The sequence below is a fragment of the Pipra filicauda genome, unplaced genomic scaffold (genome assembly GCF_003945595.2).
Source record: "Pipra filicauda isolate LSUMZ 115617 unplaced genomic scaffold, ASM394559v2 scaffold96_size2947999_pilon, whole genome shotgun sequence".
Lineage (NCBI taxonomy): Eukaryota > Metazoa > Chordata > Aves > Passeriformes > Pipridae > Pipra > Pipra filicauda.
Window position 1 is genome coordinate 206,639 of NW_024105164.1, and position 24,511 is coordinate 231,149.

General features: G+C 37.6%; 2 protein-coding genes across 12 annotated transcripts in view; one reads left to right on the forward strand and one right to left on the reverse strand.

Moving 5' to 3' along the window:
* Positions 1 to 4,970, forward strand: part of ARHGAP22 (Rho GTPase activating protein 22) — a 145,356-nt gene extending 140,386 nt beyond the window's left edge. For 4 of the 5 annotated variants that reach the window (XM_027718363.2, XM_027718372.2, XM_027718392.2 and 1 more), the window contains one exon: positions 203 to 4,970. In XM_027718363.2, the coding sequence (XP_027574164.1) occupies positions 203 to 431 (229 nt within the window). In that variant the 3' untranslated portion in view covers positions 432 to 4,970. The remainder of the gene's footprint in view (positions 1 to 202) is intronic. The other variant, XR_005567311.1, reaches the window with a different exon arrangement.
* A 3,818-nt stretch (positions 4,971 to 8,788) lies between these two features.
* Positions 8,789 to 24,511, reverse strand: part of MAPK8 (mitogen-activated protein kinase 8) — a 183,516-nt gene continuing 167,793 nt past the window's right edge. For 5 of the 7 annotated variants that reach the window (XM_039391445.1, XM_027718440.2, XM_039391444.1 and 2 more), the window contains 7 exons: positions 21,095 to 21,260; positions 16,841 to 16,912; positions 14,351 to 14,533; positions 13,477 to 13,601; positions 12,450 to 12,513; positions 10,759 to 10,836; positions 8,789 to 9,809 (listed from right to left, as the gene is read on the reverse strand). In XM_039391445.1, the coding sequence (XP_039247379.1) occupies positions 9,664 to 9,809; positions 10,759 to 10,836; positions 12,450 to 12,513; positions 13,477 to 13,601; positions 14,351 to 14,533; positions 16,841 to 16,912; positions 21,095 to 21,260 (834 nt within the window). In that variant the 3' untranslated portion in view covers positions 8,789 to 9,663. Of the gene's footprint in view, positions 9,815 to 10,758; positions 10,837 to 12,449; positions 12,514 to 13,476; positions 13,602 to 14,350; positions 14,534 to 16,414; positions 16,487 to 16,840; positions 16,913 to 21,094; positions 21,261 to 24,511 lie in introns of all 7 variants that reach the window. The other 2 variants (XM_027718408.2, XM_039391448.1) reach the window with 2 other exon arrangements.

Sequence of the window (24,511 nt, forward strand, 5' to 3'; positions counted from 1 at the left end):
GATACAAATAGAGAAGGCTCCAGCTTTCAAGGAGTCTCTGCCCTTAAATGCAACATGAATGAAATGGCAGTTAGAAACTAAGAGAAAGTTTTAAAGGAGAGAACTAAGTGGAACAACTTAAATTTATTATAGTTACCAGCTGTATTTATCCACCCACTTAAAAAGCTTTTTTTTTTTTCTCTCTCTCCCCATTGGTTTTAAGAATTGAAGAAACAAGTGCAGACCTGAGGAAACAAGTGGTTAGGTTAGAAGAAGAACTGGACCAAGAACGAAAGAAATACACGATGCTGGAGATCAAGCTGAGGAATTCTGAACGTGCTCGTGAAGATGCTGAGAAGAGAAATTACCTCCTGCAGAAGGAAATGGAGGAGTTTTTTTCAACATTAGGATGTTTAACTCTTGGGAGTCAAAGTGCTAAAGTCCCCAAGTAGAACAAGCACAGAAATTTCTATTTCTGGCAAAATGAGTGAAAATGCACACTTTGTTCCAGTATACTCATGTATCATGAGTAATTCTACAGTGATTGCGCTATTGGTGACACTTGCTCTGTTGTCTTTACATGTGCTATAGTATTTGGGCAAGCTGGGAAAGTGTGACCATAATGCTTGAAAGTTTAGATGTCAGATGGCCAGGAAAGGGGCCCCCTTTAATATCCACAGAACAAAAGACACTCTTCTCCAGAGTTGTCCTGCCATCTTTGGATTCAAATGCACCATCCTTTCGCTGGCTCAAGGACAGTGGAAAGTCCTGCAGCAGGGGTGGATGGCCAGAACCGATGGACAGGCTGAGCCAGGAGATGAGGGCCTCCTGCACTTGTGCCTGGGGAGATGGCAGTTCCAGTCTGCCACCACAGCCAGTGGGGTTGTTTACCAGATGAATTCTAATGAGGTGGTTTTGTCCTCACTCCATACATAAAGGTTGTTCAAATTTCTCATTCCTAAAGTGGCATTATTTTATGAAGATACTGTGAAAACAAAATCTACAAAAAAGCTGAAGATACCAAAATCTTGACAGTTCACTAAAATGGTCCCTTACCTGCCAAACAGTTTCAGTGTTTCATAAAAATGCAACTTATTAAACTGTATGTGATTAATCAGATTGGCTACACAAACTCCATGGAACTTTAAATATGCACATTTTGCCCTAGGTATCTGGGGGATTTTTGAGCCAAAAATAGACCAGTATTAGCTGCAAGAAAAAAAAATTTCATGACTTGATTTATGTCATAAAGATAGAATATGGAATATCAGTCATCAAGGTAGAATATGGAAGATTCTTATCATCAAAAGACATTCAACTGATCCAGCTGCTGAGGGTTTTTAATCTATAAAACTCTAATAGCAAAACCTATGGTAAGAGAAATTAGTGTTGTCAGGGTGGCGGGCATTGGGGTGGTGAAGGGAGAAGGGTGGGGATCTATCTTTAACCTTCCCTGGACAATTTACACTTGGCTGTCTTGTATCACTTCTCATTACATAATTATATTTTTTTGTTGGTGGTTCTCACAGGGAGATGAGGGGACAGGAGGGATATTGCAAACAACCTGTCAGCCCAAGTTCATTACTTCTACTAAGAAAAAATCCATTAGAATGAAGCTGTAATTTCTGGTAAATACCTGCCAGGGCTGACTTCCCTCCCAAGGGATTTTGAGAAGCTCTGCATAGCATTTGTAGCACCCTGAGCCATGTGGAGCCTGCACACAGAAAATTGTTTCACCAGATTCAGCTTGAACTCTCACCTGCCAGCCCAGCACTCACAGCACTGTTCATGTTTTCTTGGCACTTTATTTTTAACAGCTGAGGCAGCTTGGGAGTCTCTAAGAAGAAAGTTTTTTAACAGAAAAGTGTCATGACAACATGAACTGGCTAAAGGGAAAGTACAGAAGGAGCAATGAAGAGCTTGCTTTATTTTAAGTATTTAAAAAAAAATGCCCTGAATCTTGTTTCTTACTAGAGAAGACTATAACTCACTGTCTGGAAATAAGAATGAGCTTTTTTACATAGCAGCAGATAGTACACCTTTCAGTAGCAACTTTCTCATCATCAACTCACATCCAGGTATTTCAGTATTTAAACATCTGGATGTTTACTTATTTCTGCTGCACTGTAACACTTCTTCCTATAAAAATGTAAGCCATTGAATGGGAGCCAACCCCAGCATTTTAACCTAATCTTTTCTGGATAAGACAAGTCAAGCAAGGTGGTACAGTAAGCTGTGGACAGGTCAATTCCGTTACTTCAAAGCTTTTTTCCTCCTTCCCAGGCTCTCCAGCAGCACTGGATTCCTTCCTGCCCGTGGCGTGAGGCAGCAGGTACCCGCCTGTTCAGCAGCACCCGCCTGCCACCTGCAGGCACAAGCATCACCCCCACCTTCCTTCTCCATCTCTGCCTTAGGTTACTACTGATGGTCACAAGTGATCTTGCATGGAATAGGATGGCCATTTAAAACAGCAGCATTAAGATCCATAATAATGTGAGAGAGAAGCAGTTGTTGTAACAATGACTGAGCTGGAGAGCACAGTGTGGCATGGAGCTGCAATACCAGGCCAGTTATCACAAAATAAACCTAAATATTGAAGGGTGGCCTGAATCAGGGTGTAAGTAGAAAATCAGGACTGATAAAAAGGAAGTTTCTACTGATAACATTCAATACAACTAGTAGTAACAACCAGGGTATTTCAATGCCCTCTCTTACTGCTATCCCAAAAGTGGAAACCTTTCACTGTAGCCATCCTGACGGCTCACACATCCCTTAGACTATACTGCATTATCTCCTATATCTATCAAGTGCAGACTGCTCCCTTTAGTTTGGGAACACTACAAACTTGGGAACTGAGCCATGCTGACTGGGAGACTAAACACCAAATATGCAAGACAAGCAAGTGAACAGGACTGCTGGCCAACTCTGTAAGTATTTAACCTTAGGTAACTACTACATACAGCAGAACTGGGGAACAAACCTACCTATCCCAAACCTTCAGCTCCAGGACAGGACAATCTGTCAGATCTGTAGGAGTAAAATTACTCTGGCATTCAGGATAAAATTAATTCTTCTTTTCAATGTCACAAATGAAACAGTATACACTCAAACTGATTAGTGAAACTAAACAGTTGCAGGTTGACTGTTGTGCTCCAGCACCATCTATGCCTCTTGTTCATGAGGAATAAATTCCAGCTCCTTTTGAAGATGAGACGCTGCAGTAAACAAAGCCTGCAAGAACCTGCAAACTACCCAGTTCACACTAAAATTCACGATGGTAGGATGTTAACTCTTAAGTGCAGCGACAGAAGTATAATGTTCATTTCCAGACATGGGCAATTATACAAGAAATGGGAATCCACCTGTGCTGTTGTACACACCTCATGGAACACTATGCCCTTATTTGAGGATGATACACTCTTTCCTAGTTTTAACTGCTGTTTCCATACTCTTTTCCCACCACTTCATTTCCCCATATCAAGCATCCTTATTTTGCAGACCTTTCGCTCATTACAGCCCCTGATTTAAATGTCAGCTTTCTTAGCAAGTGTTTACAAGATACAGGTTGGTAATATTACTTAACACGACAAAAGGTTCCTGGAATCAGGTAGAAATGTTTTTACCATAGCTTCACCTGTGCAATCTTCCAGTATTTTGCAGGCAAAAAAGCATAAAAACTTTTCAGTGAAAAAACCCAACACAAGCATATACTTTAAAAAAAAAATCAAAACAGCAATGCTTCAGAATAACAAAAAAACCCTTCTGAAGGTCTCCATGTAATTTCTAACACAAAAAGGAAAATGAACGGAAGGTAGCTCATTGAATCATCTACATTCACCAGCGAGTTCCATTGCAGCCAGCAGCACTAAGCAGTGTTTCAGTCCTGAGTCACCCACACACAAATCCTGGGCAGAGCTAAGATTGTCTCTCCAGCCTTGCTCTGTTATTGGCATATCATTTGAAATTGGCTGCCCTTTATGCTGACATGCAAATAAAGAAAAGCATTTGTGAGTCCTACCGCATTCCTAGAAGAACGTCTCAAACAGCTGGCCCAGAGAAACAAAGCTGGCTACAATGTACTGCAGGAGTCACAGTCCCTCTCCCTTGAAACTGTACAGGGACACCAACAGCACAGCTCAAGGGCATCTGCAGTCTTTGTTCAAGGAAACACCCACACCCTGCTGGAAGTGAAGGCAATCAAATGCATTTTGTGTTAGGATTTACCCACAGCAGAGGGGCCAGCAAGTGGTCTGGGCACACAAGTCAGCTCTCCAGAAGTGAGATCCTTCAGGTTTCTCTGAGACTCACTTCTAGTCCCATACACTAGACAACCCGTGGCTTACCTCTTTCTGCAGCACAGGGTCTTGGCAGCTGTATTTCCAGGAAATAAAGTGGCTAGAGCTAGCAGCAAGGAGGCAAGAACACATTCCCAGTGGTTGCAAAGACACGTGGCTGTTAACAGTCTGTGGCACATCCAAAGTCAGTGGGAATGGAGAAATGGAAAAAACATGTCACTTTGCCCATGAGTGAGCTCACACACAAGACAGGACTTGAAGTACCATTAAAAACCAGATGAATTCTCAAGAAGTACTGACTAATAAGATTTCAAGTGCAGCCTTTTTATGCAATCCATATGAAACCATTCTAGCCTAGCAATGAAGAAACACTAAATGCATAGTGGTCAAACTTTTTTTTTTCTTTTTTATTTAAAATATCATTATAACCAATTGACATACTAGATAACAATGTATACATTCCAGTGGTGCACATGTAATGACCTATGGCATGAATGAGTAAAAAAACCCACAATGTTCTCAGTAATGCCCCACCAACAGCTTATTTGGAGGGAATAAAGGAAGAGGAAAAGCAGGAAAAAGTATCAAATGTGGGGAAGAAAAAAGAATTACAGTTTTCCCCAGTATTTTTAATGGTGTATCTTCTACTTCATATTTCTTGGGACATAATAAAATTAAGAATATACTTCAAAAGGGGCAGAAGGAATGATCACAATAATTGGGGTGGGATTTTTTTTTCTCAACTTTAGTAATAAAAGTTAAAGAACTCTCAAAAATAGACTAGATATTGGGCCTACAAAAGTAATTCATCTGTATGCAAAGCTTACCAAGAATTATTCCTTTTGTAAAATGTAAAGGATGAGTTGACATTACTAGTAAGCTATTTTTACCCTACAAAACCAGACTACAATAATAAAATCACCAATTTACAGCTAACACAATATTCTAGATGTACATTACTGTACACAAGCTATATATTACACATGAACATCTTACGTGAAATATATAAGAAACATACTTACTGATATTGTCTCAACATTGGCCAATAGGTTTGTTTTTCTAAAGGAGGTGTATTTTTCTATTCACATTCAGTGTAGTTCCAATAGCAAGGGTTAGCTTTGCTTACTTAAGAAACGTAGAAAGTTTGTGTGAGGTAGTTCAAGAAAACCTAGCTTAAATTTTTAACTGCAGAATTAGAAACACAATGTGACCTGATTCATAACACATTTCTGTAATGCAGACATATCTAAAGAGGAGGAAGGAGTGAAAGAGACCATTTAAAATACCACTTTTATCCAGTGCCCTAAACTAGGAATAAATTAAATTAATTGAAAATTTGGGTAGGTGGTACAGTCTCATCACATTTCTTCATTAGAACTCTTTCTAATCCTACTGAAAAATGCAGACAGGCTCTCCTTCAACTCCAGTCCTCAACCTAAATATGTAAGAACCAAACCACTGATAGGAAAATAAAATATAACAGCATGGAGAAGCTGCTGCCAATAGCAAACAAAACCATTTCTAGAAACCATAATTCATGCCCTTTAGCAACCTGAAAGACTAAGACTGAGTGTAAGCTGAACCTTCTTCCCCCCTTTCCCCCATAATCTTAATTGAGAGACTTTATCACACACTTTGGATTATTGGCTGGGTAGAACCATCCTCCTGTAGGAGCTTTTTGACCATTTTTCTTCATGCACTGTTGAGCTGAATGCCACATCATCCCTCCCTCCCTGCAGGGCCCCTGGCCAGGTGCTCAGTGTTGGCTCCACTGACCATTCCAAGAGGATTGCACGGACCGTCCCCATGGGACCCTCAGACAGCGAGGGGTGCTACTGCTGTGGCCTGGCACCCCCTCAGCACCCGCCCTGTGGTGGGGACGTGGGGACTACACACAGAGACACACAGACACAGTCATATGCAGACACCCCCACACACATACCCATACACCCCCCGACCAAACAATTTATGATACTCTGTATCTAGCTGGAATTCCTATCCAAAAACATACCACTGCACCCAGCACAGCAAGGTTCTTCAAAGCTAAAATCCTGAGCAGTGCAGCTCACGCAGGGCAAGTGCCGTGTCTGTTGAGCAGAGCAGAATGAACCAGGGCTGCCCTGGACAGTCAGGCTGGGCTGAGAGTTTTGATCTGCCAGCCCAGTTGCTCACACACACCAACACACAGTGAAACATCAGTTCTGACCCCATTGTCTTGCATCAGCAAAAGGCCTTACAACACAGAACTGCAGCACACCATCATGGTACTCATTCCCGCCCCCCCCCCCCCATTTCAAATTCTTGAAGAACCTAGTTCTACAAAAGGAGAGTGCTGTTTTATCCTTGATGCACGCCACAGCTCTGACCAAAGGAGGTGGGAATCAATCTCACTATTATTGCCCAACATTTAACGTCACCTGACATAAGAGATCAGACAGCTCATTGTAATTCAATCCCTACCAATTCTCCAATGGATTAGAACAGCCCTAGGAAGTTGCATGCACTCTAGTGAAGCCCATTGTCATGAGAAGATTTTGAAACAGTCTAAAATAAAGCTTAACTATATTTTAGGAATAAAATTGTACAGTGTACTGGACAACATAGAATCTAACAAACAATAGACAAAGACAGCTCAACTCCAGTTACCTATTTGTTTGCTATCTGTGGCGGTGTACAACTATCGCTTAAGTAATTTTATATTTCAGCAAATAAAAAGGAAAGTTAAGACTAGGATGTTGTTGTGATACTTTGGTGCCTGAATCTGACTTTCTTATCTTTGAAATTTGCCACCACTAATTTGCCTAAAAAAAAAACCCGCAACACTACTACGAAGATAGAGCCAGAAGTGAGCTCTAGGTTTCCACAGGCAAAGCTCTGACCTAACCAAAACAATCCCTTTAAAAACTGCTCACTCACACTGCAATGGGCTGCAGGGGACAGTCCTACCTATTCATTAAACCTACCGTGAAAGAAGAAAAGCTCAATTCTCCTTAGAGCTTATAAACTCATTTCAGTGGCTATTTTATTTAGGACACTGGAAAGTGATAGCAAAAAGTATTTTTAAGTTTCAAAATATTTCAATCATCACTGTAATCCAGAGGGGTCTAAAATAAATTTGAATACGAATTATATTTATCAAATTCTGTTTTTAACAGCACTTAGAGGCATCAGAAGTCGCTTTTGTCAGTCTTAACTTCATTACACTGTTGACCACACTATCATTTGACCCTATATAACAACAGAGAACTGTCATATGACCAAAAATTTTGGCTTAATTCACAGCTTAAACTTTGATAAAAAAATTACAAAATAGACTGTTCTGTTGGTCTCCGTTCAACTTGAGCAGATTTTCTACATTCCAGTGCTAGATGAATCCAAACATGTCCTGCCTATTCCGAGGTAATACACAATTTGGCAAGATCCTGCAAAAATAATTGCCTTAACAAATGTGGTTTAGGAAGGCAATATTGAAATATTAGATACAGGTGAGGAAAGCAAAATTACATGCACAAAGCACTTACCAGCAGTCTAGCCAGGCCAGGAAAACAATTGTGCAGTTTATCAATTTAGTCATCTTTGAGACATTACCATTTCTTGTAAACCCTGCATGTTTTTTAAAAAGACATGTTAGATATCAAAAGCATTACTATCACTTCTATTTTTCTGAAACTTACTGTAAAGACATATTTTCCTCTTTCAGTTAGAACTTCAAAAAGATACTTATTTAACCCAACAGGCAGAAGGAACCACACTGAAGACTATCAGTCATTCCTGGATGACCTCTGTAGCCAGTTACATTACTTGCTTATGCTCGACGCCTGGCAAGACTTCTGTATTTATGTCCATTTTTGTGAGCATTACTAATTTAAATTGCTCTTCGCATTCTAATTCACTACACAAAATATGCATCTACACGAGGCAATCAATTATATAACCTAGCTTCACTAAAAATCTGCATTTTCCAAAGGAATAAATTCTGAATGATTGTTTAACTCAAACTTAAGTCAGTTATACATAAATCATTCTGTAAATATAAAATGTAAACAGTTAAAATACTTCTGTGATGAGCAGCACCATCTTACATGACTATTTAGTAAATGTTCTATATATCTCAATATATCTTTTGTTTAAAAAGTGTATTGAAGCCTGGAGCTTCGGTGATGAAAACTACTGAATATTTATGACTTAAAATGAACCATTGTTAAGATTTCTGCTACACTGATCTCATGGTGAAATGAAAGAGATAAATATTAATTTATACAGCACTACTTCTCCCTCCTTTGGATGGCATATATTGCTCATTAATGCATTAGCTACAGAAATCCTGAGGTTCTCCTACCACTTAATGGTTTTTAGCAATCAGTATTTTTGGTGGAGAAAGAGTAGCTGAAGTTTTGCCCCTATTGCATTCATGTCATTCCCTCTTTGACCCAAAAAGCACTCGAAAAGCACTCGCCCTAGTAGACAAAACCAGTAAGAACCACAACTCCCAAGAATCACGTCTTATACGAAAGTATAGCTACAGCATATTCAGTTTCCTTTTTGTCAGTCTAGACATCCTGGATACACTTTGTTTTGTGTGTACAAAAACAGGCTACAAGCTAAAAGTAAACAGTTTATTGGCATTGCAATGTATTATTCATGAAGTATCCTTGGGTTTTATGGTGATCACAAGATTTGGCATGCCACAACTCTGCAGAAAACATCACATTACTTTGCTAGGCTGGGTATTTCTGCATCTTTGAAGATATGCTTTGCTTTCTTATGTTCATAAACCCATTCACACAATGTTATTTTGCAAAGGATTTTTTTCTCTATAAAAACTTACTAATTGTTGCTTTTGCTGAAGTATTATAGGCAAGTGGCCAAAATAAAAGAGGATTTTTTTCACTGCCAGCACTACAGCAGTATGCCCAAAACTACAGCTGGCTGCACTGAATTCTCTCCCCCTCCACCTAGACCACAGATGTATGACCAAGCATAAAACTCTGAAGGATATCATGAACAAAACATCTGGAATAAATTCTAATTAAAAAATTGAAAACCTATAAAATCTTAAATAATTCATTATATGGTAATGACCACAACATTAATATGTGCTTTGATAAAACAAATCTTACAAATTCAGTAAAAAAAGATCAGCAGCATAATAGTAAAGCAAATATGCAGATTTTAAAACCACAATAAAAATTATCAGGTTTAATATTTTACAGTTAATTACAGCAAAAAAGTGGCTGCTTTTAACACAACTTACAGTTTGAAATTACAGCACTTTATGATGAATTTCATGATTATTTTTGAAAAAACACTCAAAAATACCACCAAATTTTAAAAGTGCCCTATTAATGACTAAAAGGACCCCCCTCCCACCCCCCAAAAGACCAAGTAGTCATCTACAGCAACCCAGAGGTCCAGCTGAGGTTTCTAGACTGCTGTCTGTATCAGAGGCCAATGTTGGATCTGTTGACATTGAAGACACATCGTTGACAGATGATGATGAAGATGGATGTTGAGAGCCATTGATCATTGCTGCACCTGTGCTATGAGAAACAAAACAGCAAATCAGTTGCAGATACAGTTGCACAGTTCAGTACTTGCATTAGTCTGTCTTTTCCTAATGGCCATTACTTTTCCCTGTTTTGGCAAGTTGAAAGAGATGTGTCTCAATCCATTGTCAAAATAAATAAAACCCACAAGTCTTTAATGTGGGGTTTAATGGATGGTATGTCAAGAACCACAGAACTCACATGGCACAGACAGCTGCCAAATCACAGTAAATGCTTATGGCTGAAGGTTAAAAAAAAAAAATCACAAAGACAGTAAGCTAAGATACCCTAGAAAATGTTGAGACCCTAAGCTAGAATGTATCTATTTTGATAAAGAAAGAAGGGGCTTGGGGTTTTTTTCCCCCTCCCCTTGGGGCTGGGAATAGCTGGTGCCCAGCCACATCACATCCATTCAACCTCAGATATCCAGGGATTTCTCCGAGTCTGAACTTCAGTGAATCCCAAGCAGAGTGAGCAAGGGCAGTCCAACTTCTGTCACAAAGCTTTACCAAGAGTCAGTTAATGGGCACATTCTTCCAAGGCCAGTAAAATGAAGTGCAAAGTACTTCACCATTTTCCAACCTAGAAATCCTGTTTCAGTATTTCCAAGATCTAAGTAGTGGTTACATCTTATCTGAAACTGTACCAGCTACACATTACACATCTAACCAAACTGTAGCAATTGAGCACCAGTACATAACAGCATGTTTCTTGAGGACTGAAATGACACAGAGACAATAATAGAGGGATTTAGCAGACTAATAAAGAGATGTCAGCCCCCTATATTCCACTCAAATATACAATACCTCAAAGAGAATTCAAGAGGTTTGGTGATTTAAGAGCCATATTTTGAGTTACTTTTGGATGTCTTGAACAGCTTTACTCCCTCCTGCCTTACAACTCATGGAGCTTTGTACTGTGCTTTTAATGTAACCAACCTAAAGGGGCTGGTTGGCCGCGTATAACCCCATTCTTGGTTCTCTCCTCCAGGTCCATGACTTCCTTGTATATCAACTCTGAAAATGCAGAGAAGGGAAGGCAAAAAATGAATTTGCAACCCCAAGAATTTGCAACACATCTCCTGTTAAGATGTACATTTACATTTCACAGGTTTATTACTGTTCAGAATTAGTTTTGAACGACAGGTTGTAGCCTACACAGCAACTGGAAAGTGATATAAAAATGTACAGTTCTTTTCTGTTGGAGCTACAGTGGCCTAGCACTCTTGAGAACACACTGACATTGCTCTAAGGCTCTTTCATCCAGGCTGCTTTGGGACCTGAGGTTAAAATGAGTCTTAAGGCTCGCTCAGTTTTTATCATTGGCTTCTTTGGTACAGATAAACTCGATCAGCTGTCTTCAAAGGAAGAGCTAAGAACAAGCCCAGACAGCATTGCCATAACCCCAATGCACATTTGCCACTAAATTTCCTCAGCAACAATGTGTAAAAGTCCAGATCACCATGAAATGGAACATAATGTTAGCATATAAGAATTATAATTTCAAGGGCTATGGGAATCTCAAAAGTAAACACCATATTGCTTGAAATACCCTCAGCACATCTGCTTCAAAAGGGAAATAACTTTGCTTGGAATGAGGACGGTAGGAGAATTTCCACAATTCTCCTTATCTCTGCCTTTACAATTAAAACTCAATTTTTAACAGAAAGTAACCTAGAAGTGTGATAGTACTAAATTTTACAGATTTGTGCCCATTATTAGCCAACACAATGAAACTGTCAAAAATTATTCATAAAATATTTTCCCTTCTTTTTCTTCTGGGGATATAAAGGTTATACAGGTCTAATATCCCTTCCTAAACTTTTTCAGTACAAATTATTAGATTGCTCAATGCACTAAACTCTTGCTTAAATGCAACTTTTATAGCCTGCACAGCAATCTGGACTTTTTTCTTAGCACTAGAATCTCTGCAATAATAGAAGCAATTTCAAAATGAAGCACAAGCTTTACAGGTTACAAGGATGTTCCCCTTATACTTACCATTTTGTACCTCATATATATGACCAGGAAATATAGATACTAAACCAGTACTGAACACTAAAGATCATGCTCTTGGAGGTATGAGTCTTATGTCATACTACAATCCACTCCAAACCTCAAGCCCAGCTACTTTCTCAGGATCTCACAGCTGATAACCATCAGCATCTCCCACACCAGCTTTAACCTCACTATCTCGCCCATTACTCACACTCCTTATGGCTTCTTCTTACAAGTCCTCTGCTTGATTTTTAAAAGAGCAGTTATTGCTACAGTGCTCTTCATTTGAGAACTAGTCCTTCTAATTCAGACTTATTTTGCTCAAACTCCTGCATCTTTTTCAGTTTTAGCTGTTGGTCCAGAAGAGTTACCCTCCCTAAAAATGCTGTCCTATGGTTTGCAAAAGGTGACTGAAATGAACAGGTCTTTAGTTCTCTACAAAGGTTCAGCACCGCCAAAGGAAAATTTTTGTGTGTCCCAATAATCAAGAAGTTGTGAAGCACTGATCTACTTCCTTGCCATTCCAAGCAGGTAAAGTAAATACTATTAGGTTGCTCAGAAGCACTTCAGTGTAATCACTGGGGCCCAGCCTACTCCCAAAAGCCTTATTTTACCTTAAATGCCCTTCTTACCTTTCCATTCTTCTATCGTGTGCTCCCTCTCATCTAACTGCTTATCTGGTATCTTTGGGGGAGGCTGAAAAACAAAACTCATCATAGAGCAATCAAAAGGGATACAAAACCAGTATAAATGGAAAATTAAATTAACCACTCAAAACATTAACCTGTTTTTAAAATACCATATTTACATGATCATATATTTCACTCAGACTTGGCCTATTTTCTAGATGCTACTGCTTTAATGTTCTTCTGAATAAAAAATTTGCTTACCTCACTGTAATAATTAAAATAGAAACCGAGTATGGTAATAGAATAGAAAAATGGTCTGGTAAAAGAGCTCCAAAGTGCAGTCTCCAGCACAAGCAGCCAATTTTAGCTACTTACTGTTAATTACTACATTTGCCATCTAACTATTACAGATCATCAGAATTCTAATTGCTCCACTTACAATCAGGCATCTTTTTCTATTCTTAGTGGCAATCAGCAACCACCTTTCTTTTTTAAAAAATGATGCTTTTCTCATAAACTGATATTGTCCCAAAACTAATTTTTTAAGAAAAAATTTCAACTAATCCCTTTGCTCATTAGTGTTAACAATTGAAAACTCAAGATCTTGTATTCTGATTTTGCTGGAACAATAATTTCTAGTTTAAGAGGACAACCAATTATTACAACTAATGAAAGTTTTTCTCTTGCCCAGGAATAAATACCTCAGAACCCCATCAAGGGCAATCAAGCCACACCGAAGCAAGTGAAGCTCAATAAATTAGAACCCTATATAAAAGATTTTAGATGCATTACTACATGTTCAGATTATATGCAATTGTACAAACAACAGAGATCAGTACTTTAGTCTAAACTTATTCTTAATGCTGTTTCTAATAAACACATCTATAGATGTCAATAAAAATAATTATGGCTCAGTTAAGCTTCTAGTGAAATGTGCAACAATCTTCTTTCAAGCAGCTGTATCAAGCATCACAAGAAGACGGCTTTAGTACAGTACCTTCCTAAGCAGAGACCTAAAATAAGGACTTACAGCTTCTGCTTCTGATGGATCATACCAAACATTGATGTATGGGTGCTGCAGGGCTTCATCCACAGAGATTCTTTTAGAAGCATCTATAACCAGCATTTTTGATAACAAATCCCTTGCTTGACTTGCTGCAAAAATAAGATTTTCTGCTCAGACTAGTGCCATATATAGAGCACATAACACAGTATTTCAAATCTCATAAAGAAGAGATCCAGAGTATACAAATTCCAGTTAAATACTGACGCAACCCTCACATAATTTGAAGTTTAGGAGAATGGCCCATTTGATGGGAAAAAAAATTGAAGAAAATTACACAGGTGGGAAAGGGGTTGGATATGTTTCACTATACATTTTCAGCATCCTTACATGAAACAGCTCAGCTGGCAGTGCAGCCTTGTCTGGCAACAGGCAAGCACCTATTACCCCCCCTCTGTCATGTACTGTTAGTCACAGAAAATACAGTGAGTAGGTGACTTAAAACCAGTAAGCTTCTGAAATAACTACAGGATATCTATATATTATGAATATAAACTCCTTATATGCATCCCTAGAGAACAAAGATCTACTCTGCCTACACAACTTCTATTCCAACCTCCCCCAACTTTTCTCTAAATCATGTTGGCATCTGTCACTGAGAAGAATATAGGTATTTACTTCTCTTTATAAAGACAGCTCCAAGAATAGGAGCTGTTTCATGAAAATATATAAGTGGAGGCAAGCATATGCCAGCACATTCATCCATTCTCATGATATAAATCTTATATACTTAAATCTTTAATGGGGTGATTTTATAGTGAACAAAACCAAGACATTTCTGTTCAGTATATCACAGTTTTAAAACTTTTAAAATATACAACACACAGAAGATAGACCTTACCTTTAAGTTTGTTGTGTTCAGAGTCAGCTGGAAAAAGGACATCTGGAAAGAGTTTTTCAAAACTATATCCAGCATATTTAGGTCTGTTCTCCACATAAGTTCGGACCGTAGGCTGCAATTTCTTCATAAATTCGGGGCATGGTGTTCCTAGCTGCTCTATAACTTTATTCCATTGATCAATATCTAAGGTTATGCAGCTAAGAAAAACACTGTGTCTGATTTTCAGCTAGAAAGTTATATTAAAACCACATGAAATAACCAACAGAGAAAATACAGAAAATTATAATAAAATATCAAGTTTATCATCACGAATTAGGACTATCCTCTTAGAGAAAAGAGTGAAACAAAGCAAGACTATGGTAGCGTAGTCAAGGCAATGTGAATTTTACTCAAATAATAATTAACTAGAAAAGGATATACTTCTGAGAAACAGAATATTAGAAGACTCACACAATGTATTAAATGAATTTAAATTAAGGCCTCATTTGGATTCTGGAGAAGAACTCTCACTTCCTGGTCTGAACACACATTCACAGTAGTGGAGCTACTACACATCACCAAGGCACTCGTGACAATTACCCCATGTAGGTGCTTTGTCCTTTGTTCTCATCTCGATACCTCACCCCAATCTGGGGCAACCTCTTACCAAGGATGTGCAACACTGAGCACCAGTGGGCACACAAAGGATAAAGTCTGGGCCCACATAGGTCAATGACAATATTGTCAAAGACTTGAATGAAGAAGTTAAAGAGTTTCAAGGATGCATAAGGAACATCTTAACTGAAAAGTCTGCACACCGTAAAGGGAGATTGACCAGTTCACGGCAGAAGAATTTAATACATGTTACTGAACAAAAAAAGTAACATTTGTCTTGGGAATTCCTAGTTGCAGATGGTTGGATACTGGAAGAGAGCTCATATAAAATTTTATATACCCTTATCTCATTCATATATTCTCCTCAATTTTATTTTCAGCTGCCATCAAAGACTGGATACCGGGCCATCTAAATCTTCCGTGGGTTGTAGCAGGGCTTCTCTTCTGTTCTTAAAACTTAATAACACATCTTTATATAAGGATTTTCAAGCTCTACAGAGTTTTAGTACAGGCCTTGACAAAAAAAGTATTTACACTGTATGGTATTGAGTGTAAATTGAAAAGCCATGCTAGCAAACCAGATGCATAAAGCAAAGCATGGTGCAGCTCATGCAATGACAGAGCTGTGTGAAAGTAAAGATGCCCTTGATCTCCTCACTGTGTCTCAAAATCTTGACCCCATCTCCACCCCTAAATGGTACTTAACAATTTTTAAACAGTAACCTGCAGCAAAAGCAGGAAATATTTCTGATGGCATCTAAAAAACTTGGTCTGTAAGTACTAGTAAAACAAATAAGATGTCAAACACCAATTATTTCCATTAATTTTAGGGATGATCCAGAGGTTTCAGTTCTGTTCGTTTGGAGTGGACTCTTTGTCTGAAATAGTGTTCACAGGACAACCCATATAGACACCACCAAGCCATTCATGGAATAGAAAGACAGAAATGCCAGGTATTTCTGAAAGCTATTTGCAGGATCATTTCTGCATATATAAATAAAATATAAAAAATATAAAATTCCAGAGTGTAACTAATGAAGATGATCAGGAATTTTTTGTGAACATTTTCTTTAAAATGCAAAGAATAATAACCGCTAACACACTCAGATACTAAACAAGATTAGTAAGTTATTACATAAAAATAACCTCCAAAGTAAAAACCAATGCATGTGAACCAGGCAAAACACCACCTAAAAATAAATAAATAAATAAATTTGTCTTAAATGTGACAACATTCAAAAGCAATGAGAGGCACTATATTAAACTGGAAAAAGAACAGAGAGGAAAAAAAAGAAAAAGGAAAAATTAAAAATAAGTCTGTTTGCCAAAGTGGTATATAATGAACTTGCACTTTGAAAAGGCAGTTGAAAACCAGTATTTTAAAAATTAGAACTACCTTAATCTGGAACTATATAGATGCAGTATCTTTTGACCTTTTACAACTACATCCTAGGCCAAAGGTAAGGATACGATCTGTACCAGGAAATAAAACACCACCTTTGATCATTTCTCCCATGATGCACCCAACTGACCAAATGTCAACTGAAAACAAAATGCAATGATATTAACATAAAAGATAGTTATTAAAATAAAAGAAATAAAAATATTCAGACACACACATACACATGAAGTGACTATAAAAAGCATGTGTAATGTAATGAGTGAAGGTGAATGTATGCTAACTACAGGACCAGCAGAGACTATGTCCTACTGCTAGGTGCAGCCTGAATATAAATGAAGTTCTTTTTTTTTTAATAAGTGTATCACAAGAAAAATCCATGTTCATTTAATAAAAAAAAAATAAAATTGTACAATATGCATCTTCATGACACAACATCAATAAAAAGGTTAATCACTTCCTAACTAATTCAACCTGCTGCAGCAGCACAAGGATACAGTCCCTTCCTGGAAAGAGGATTTTGTGGCAAACCATTTCGCCCATAATGCACCCCACAGACCATAAATCCACTATGTTTGTAGCCCAAAAAGAAGGAAAAGCAAAGCAAACGGTCATTTAAAATTAAAAGAAGCATAACATGACTGCATCCTATAAACTGCAGAGACAGCACAGGAAGAAGAGCAAATCTTTGTATTAATCAATGAAAACACTTTAAAATACACCATGTGTAAGGATTAGCTTTTAACTGTCTCAAATACAAGGCAGAAAAACATCCTTTTGTTTAATATAGTGCTAGAGCAAGAGCTTGAGCAGAGAGAGAGAGAGACACACATGAAGCAGAGTAAGGCCCTTCTCCAAGCTCTGAAGCTTACAAAGCTACCTCTGCCAAGGGACCAGATTCAAGCACCAAAGACAGCTTGATTTCTTGAAAGTAATTCCACTGTAGTTGTATGAATAATTCTAAAAGCAGCAAAGTAAATTGACCTGTAAAAATATTGCCTATTGAAACAGTTCATGCTTTTTAGGAGAATTAATTAGGTATTACATAGAATTAAAATTTGACATCAAGTATTTCCTAAAAGTCAGATTACCATGCATCTCTCTCTCACTTTAAATAAAAAGCAAACAGAATCAGTAAAAGATCACTTAGAATTTTAGAGGATCAGTTAATGACAATGTTAGTATGCTCCTAGAAGATTTTCAGTTGAAATCATTTGTTTAAAGATATTTCTCCAGTTATGCTGAAATAACATCTTATACAAAAGAAAAACTCAAAAGCAATTTTTTTGAAATGAAATATGCATTTTCTACATTACCTTAAAATAAATTACTCGAAAGACATACTTAGAGATGCACAAGTTTACTTTGTACAGGTATGCCAATTTCTTTTGCAGTTGCTTTCAGAGGTACTGTTAACTCTGTATGCACAAGTTTTCTTGAAGTCATAATAATTATATTATTATGAATACTTTTATATAAAACATAACACTGCAATTTCAATTAAGCAGGTAAGAAGGGGATTTAAATGAGAACAATTGTATACTAAGAATCACATGTAAATGTTCTGAAGGAGCTCAACAATGTCAAGCAAACAATGTTGCTTCTTACTGAAAATATTCCTTCTCCCTCATTTACAAGTTCCTCTAAAATAGTATCTCAATCATACGATAGGAGATCTTAGTTGTGCATATTAATAGGTCAAAATTAAGGGCCTGGTTCATTTAAAAATAATTGTCAACATTTTATGATTAGTGCTGTTTTTCCTTTAAAAACCCTTTTCAAATACTTAAGTACATATTATTTGGCTCAGAGACCCAAAGATTTGAAGCCAAATTTTGCATTTGACTTTTTAAATAAAATTCTGAATGTTGACTTTTTGACCCACAAATCAATCTTCTGCCAGCCCAACCCAAAATATACCCAAATCTGTTGTAATCAGTTTGTGTCCAACACAGTAAAGTTACGAAAATTGAGATGTTTTGGGGTGTTCTGATTTGCTGCTTTCATTAAATCAAGAAGTCTCTAACTTTTTTTATGAAGCTAAACTAATTTGTACACTGAGGACTGCTCCTGTGAATACTTCTATAGAAGACCAAGTAAAATGAGTAAAATCTCATTACAGATTTGAAAATATTTTTAAAAATCTAATGCTGCCATAAGGAGTCCATTGTACTCTTAATAACCCTGTTTGAAGTGAACTGTTTTCTATAACTCTAGGAGAAAAAAAAATGTGAAAATTAAGTTCAAACCCAATGTACATAATAGGAAACTTAAAAGTAGTTGTTTCAAAGGGTTTAGGGCTTTCCTTGCTTTTCAGTGCTTCCTTTCTGATAATCATGCACATAACTGTGCATAAATCTAAATACGTTAAGGTACATGTGCATGAACAGTTTTGGTGTCCTTCAGTCCTTGAGTTTCATTTCTTGATTTTGCAAGGATTGGTTTCTCAATATGATATACCCAAATCTCCTTCAGTAATAAACCCTGTGCAGAAGTGAATTCTATATAATCAGTTTGGCATCTTTGCGAGTTTTAAAACAAATATTTTAGACGTGCGTAACAAAAGAACACTACTCTGCAGTATGTATCTCAGTCATCAAACTATAAATTGCAATCCTCCCACATCAGTTCAGCAGGGTGCTGAAACTGCCAGATGACCCTGCAACCATTAGTTAACCATCAATTTTCAATATTTAAATCTATATTAAATAAGTTAACAGTTAATTTAACTATTGGTTTAAGGAGCTATAAGAAGCATCCATACTAACAGGTTGAGGCCTCTGGACAGTCCATGGTTTTTATTCTAAGTGCATCCTTGATACCTGTCTCCTAGTCATGGGAGCTCCATAGTCTCCTCAGGCGGCGACTGAGAAGAATAACAGCCTATGCAAATAGTGTAAATGGCCTTTTAATGAGATCTTAGAGTACATGTGGAAATGCAGACTGTCTTCAGACTCAGTCCATAGATTTAATTTTACATTCTCCAGAAGTGTCTGTCTAATTTCAGTGACCATGTATTTGACTCTAGGAAGACATGACAGTTCTTCAAATGAAAGTAAACTATTATTTATGTTCTGCTGCACAAACAAGTCATGTGTCCTTAGGAACAGGACTGTCACTATCATGACAGGATACTCTGGAACACAATCTATTTAACACTAACAATAATCTAAGCAATGTTTTAGTGGAAAGAATGTTTCACACTTCTGCAACTCCCAATTACTTACTATTTAAGAGAAAAAGCTAAACTGGGCAAGCTAAATTAGAAAACTTGTGATTTTCATTGTATCAATTCCTCCCGTAAGGCAGCTGCATGACTCAATACTACAGTTTTAGGTACTTTTATCTAGTGTCCCTTAAACGGCCAATGTAAAGTATTGGGGGGAAAAAAAAGACAAATTTGCAAACCTAAAAACTTTACGAGTAAAAAAAATAACTTGCTGTACTCAACCTGTGACTTTCTAAATCACAGGAAAAACAGCCAGCCATGGAGGCCACTTGAAGGAATGTACCTCCTCTCATTCATGTTAACAATCCAGACAGAAATAAAACCACAGCCTTGCAAAAATGATCTACTCTCACTCCTTTGAGCTGCCCTCTTTCATTGTTAACACCATTCACACACAACCTGAAGTCATTGGTTGTGACTATGTAGTTGCAGTTGCCAGGCAGGTTTGCAGACTATATTAGGAATCCTGAAAGGCAGAGCAAGCCCCAGTTGTGTCAGTAATGTGAGGAGTCACACCTCACATCCCCAGGAGACAGCTCACCAAGCCTAAAGCAGCAGGGCATCTCAGCGCCTTGCTGGTGGATCAACAGAGGGCTTAAAATACCTCCAGTGACCTCTGGGCACTGTGCCTGCCTGAGCCGGAAACAAGGGAGCTGACTGGCCACAGTGACAGCAGATCAATGAAATGGCAGCAGAATCAGGGCTGCTACAACAGGAATGCAGGAACAACACGTCAGTTTGTTTTCCTAACGGGCACTGGCTGTTTCATTGAGAAGGTGCAGTGTAGTTGATTTTGTGTTTCCCTCAAACGACATAGCCCTTCCTTATTTTCTTGCAGAAGACAGAGAGAGACAGACTGGCCACAGAACAAGTATAAAGAGAAGGGAAATGTATGCAAGCAGAGTGACAAAGTAAAATTTCCTTGGAATTTGTCATGGACCTCAAGGAATCTATGATGCTTCGTGACAGCACTCTGTATTCTTTTCTCAAGTATATTACTGACTTCAGCAACATTAAGAACTGAGTGCAACAGGTTTAAAGAACGCGGGTTTTAATTAAAAGAAATGCCACAGTAGGTAGTCTCAGCTTGTTTTTTCCTCAGTAGCCTTTATGCTCCCTACATCCAAAAAGGCTATATGGAATATAGTTATTTAACGTTCAATTTAGTACACACATCTACTGATGAATTACAATTTACATCTTCACCAGGAATAAAGTCAGGTGAAGGTCTATCAAGGTACATAACACATATCAAGAAAATATATTTCCAGTTCTTATGGATGTCACTTGTTATTTAAATTTTTAAATAAACAAGGCCCTCAATTTCTCCTCCTATTAAATGCAAACATTTTCTAATGGGTTGAGCTGAATAAACAATTGGTGTATCCAAAATCTGCATTTTGATCAAAAGACTAATTTATAAAATTTCTACAGTTTGAAAAAAACATTAACATGTAAAATGTGGTGTGCCAAACAAAAAAAAAAAATAAAGCTATGCCAAAGAAAGACTATATTTGCTGACCGTTTTCTTTGTATCCCATCCCTAGGATGACCTCTGGTGCTCTGTAGTAACGAGTCACTACATAAGGCGTCATCATAAAACTAGTTCCTGCAGTTCTGGCCAGTCCAAAGTCAAGAATCTTCAAAGTGCAGTCTGACTTTACTACTATATTACTGGGCTTTAAATCCTTTAAAAAGAAACATCATATATGACTGCTAAGACAAGCACAAAGTACTCTGTGGTTCACATTTTAAAAATATAATTACTGCTAACATTATACCCCACACATACAACTAGGTTATTGCTATAACTGCAGTTTTTTTCCCCTTGCATTAATTCATGTGCATTCAGCAGACTACAGAATTAATTCCTTTATTGTGCTTGTAGATTTATATAGCAATTAGAGAAGGAAAATACAACCAGCATTACAAGATATGTTAGCAATGTCTGAAATAAATTGAGGTTAGTAAGAAGTGTTAGCTCTGAGGAAAGGTCTAGAAACTGCTCACTGGAACAGTGATTATTACTATGATGCAGAACACAAGTAACATAACAATTGCTGAAATCATTTGATGTAATAATCATCTTGATACAAAAATTATTAGAATTATAATATGAATGTAAAAAGTAAAAGGTTTATTTGCTAGTTGAGGTTACATTACCTCTTTCGAATCAATGTTTCTCTGAACAGGAAGGAAATCCCCATGCCCACATAGTTTTAGTTTCCCATTTAGGATTTGGTTTTATACTAATTTTGGCAACCAAACCCAAAAAGGCACCACTGAAAAACTGCCAAGAATTAACACAATCATTATATTGCAGTGAAAAATAGAGTGGAGCACTGATATAGCTTCAGATCATCTTAGTTAGAAATATAGTAACTATTCTTTTCATTTGAATCCTATTGACAAGTGGCTTTACAACATCTATTTATACAGACATTACTCAGGAGGATCTTACACACATCTGAATGTCACAGAGCAAATATTACAGAGTAACTTCTGAATAACTTTGCAATCATAAAATGATTCACAGCACACAGGCCAACACAGATAAGACTTAGATCCTTCCTGCCTACACTCTACTGAGATTAATGAGAGAAAAACCTGAGATACAGCAGAGGACTCCAGCATTTGATAAGTAGCAATATCTGTCACTGTTTCACAGAGACGTAAAATTGGCTATCTGCAAGATTTATGTAGTTTCAGCAATCTCCTCACAAAGCTAAGACAACTGCATTAAAGAGAGAGGAAATCACAAAAAAGAGTTTCAGAACAACAGAATTTTAGTGAGCAATTAAAAGTCTTGCATACATACATATTCATACATGCACTTCCAAAACACTTGCACAAGGACTCTGCAGACAACCTTGGCTTAAAACATTCTCAAACACCACAAATTAATTCAAGTTCTACAAGGCATTCCAGTCATTTTAATACGTATGTTTCAGATTCTGCTACAGTCTTGTTTATTATCATCTTTATTTTTGCACAATTCTATTATTTTCAGGATGTTCATTGCAAAATCCCAGGTGCATGCTTATGGTATTAACTATACTCATCCTCCTCAAAAGCTGCAGGATTAACACTCAAAATGTTAAAAGATCTTCCCTTTGCAAGAGAAAAATCACTACGAGGACAAAATGCAAAAGCTGCCCCTCCTTAATTTCTGAACACCATGTAGCTGTCATGAAGCCTAGGATCAAAATGATGAAAGTCAGATTTGACTTAACACTGCATTCAAATTCATGCAGAACCCACATCTCTTATGTTTTAAATAAACACAAACTCAAAACTTCCTTTAAGAGTGATCAAGTTAATTAGGCCGTATAAATATATCCAGAACCTATAGCAGATGTGTCATTGAACCTTAAAAATGTAAAATGTCAGTGCTTAGAAAACAGATTTTTCATAGCTGTATCCCCATTAACCAGACAGGGAGACAGGGACATCTCTGGAGGGCAATTCATGGCTTCTTTGGGCTTTTCCCTTATTAACAAAAGATTTGTGAAGGGCTTCCATAATTAGGCCCCTTTCTTAAGTATTCAAAATCAGGCAGAATTCCATGTTTCAGAGCTCCCATGCAAGACTAATGAGACACTCCGTGTCCCTCAGCAAGTCAGCGAGGCACAACTCTGAAACGCTGATCATTCATCCCCCTGAGATTATGAAACAGAAGTGAACGTGTACTTCTACACTGGCTGGAAACTGCCTCTCTGCAAAATGTTTGGCACACAGTAATGTTCATTTGCCAACGTCTGTTAAAGTCAGTGTAAAGTTACAGTCAAATCTTTACAGAGATTAAATTTTTACCCATTGATGGGTAAATATACCCCCTACAACTTTTCCAGGGGAAACTGACTGAAACTCGCTTTGTGTTTGATCTCTGCTTCCTTCCGTGCCTCTAGTTCACTAGGAAAAAAACACCTATTTCTATGGAAGTACTATCCAGTGCTATAAGACACATACACAGATTGCTGTGGTTTCAGTCATGCAGCAAGGTTTGAAAAAGTTACTGAGATGCTGAGAGTCCCACAGCTGTGTTAGAAGCTTAAGAACCCAGTTAAAAAACATGTGAAACTACCAACACCAAAAAAGCTTAAAGCTTTAGAGAACGCTAAAGTAGTACACTAGATTTGTAGCCAGAATGCTCCACAGGTAGCCACAGTAGTGCAGGCTATGTTTAAGGAGTTTCAACCAAGTAATTAGCTTTGAACTTTAAGGACAGTGGTGCTGAGAGCCCAAGAGAGGGATATAGAGTTCCTGCTGCAGCCACATGGTCCACGGAACATATGTCTCTTTTCAAGCATGCCCTCCTTGACTTCCGAGGTTTTGTTTAACTTGTTCCACAGAGAAACAGAATTTTGATACTTTACACCTTGAAGTGTAAAGGCACAAGGCACACAGTGGGTAACGTTCTGCCTGAACGTACTTAATCTTCTAACAAAGTCTGAGAAGAAGCTGTCAGCTGAAAATCTACCAGGAAGACATGCAAGTGAAATGTATCTGCACATGTCCTTCAAAAGCATTCATGCATACACATGGTACTATTTACACAGCAATTGTACCTGTAGTCTCTTTGGCATCATTTATCCCTGAGCGATATGAAGCATTTCAAAGACTTAACCTGTGTTTACAGAGGCAGGAATTCTATCCTTAAAACAACTACTTGAGTAGTGACTCCTTTTCTATAAATGTACAAATTTCTGTGACTTCTATAGGATCAATGTTCACTTTGCAGAAGTAAAAACCATTCTGAAAACAAGCACTGTTTCAGAAGGTCCCTTGTGCCTGCACTAAGATCCACAGAGAGAGATTCATACATTACCTACTCTGGGATGTCCATACAATAATGCCATTTTTCCAAATCTAAAAAAGACCTAAGAAAACCCACAGCAATTAACTTGCATACCTAAGTATTGAGGAGACCAGGAAATGT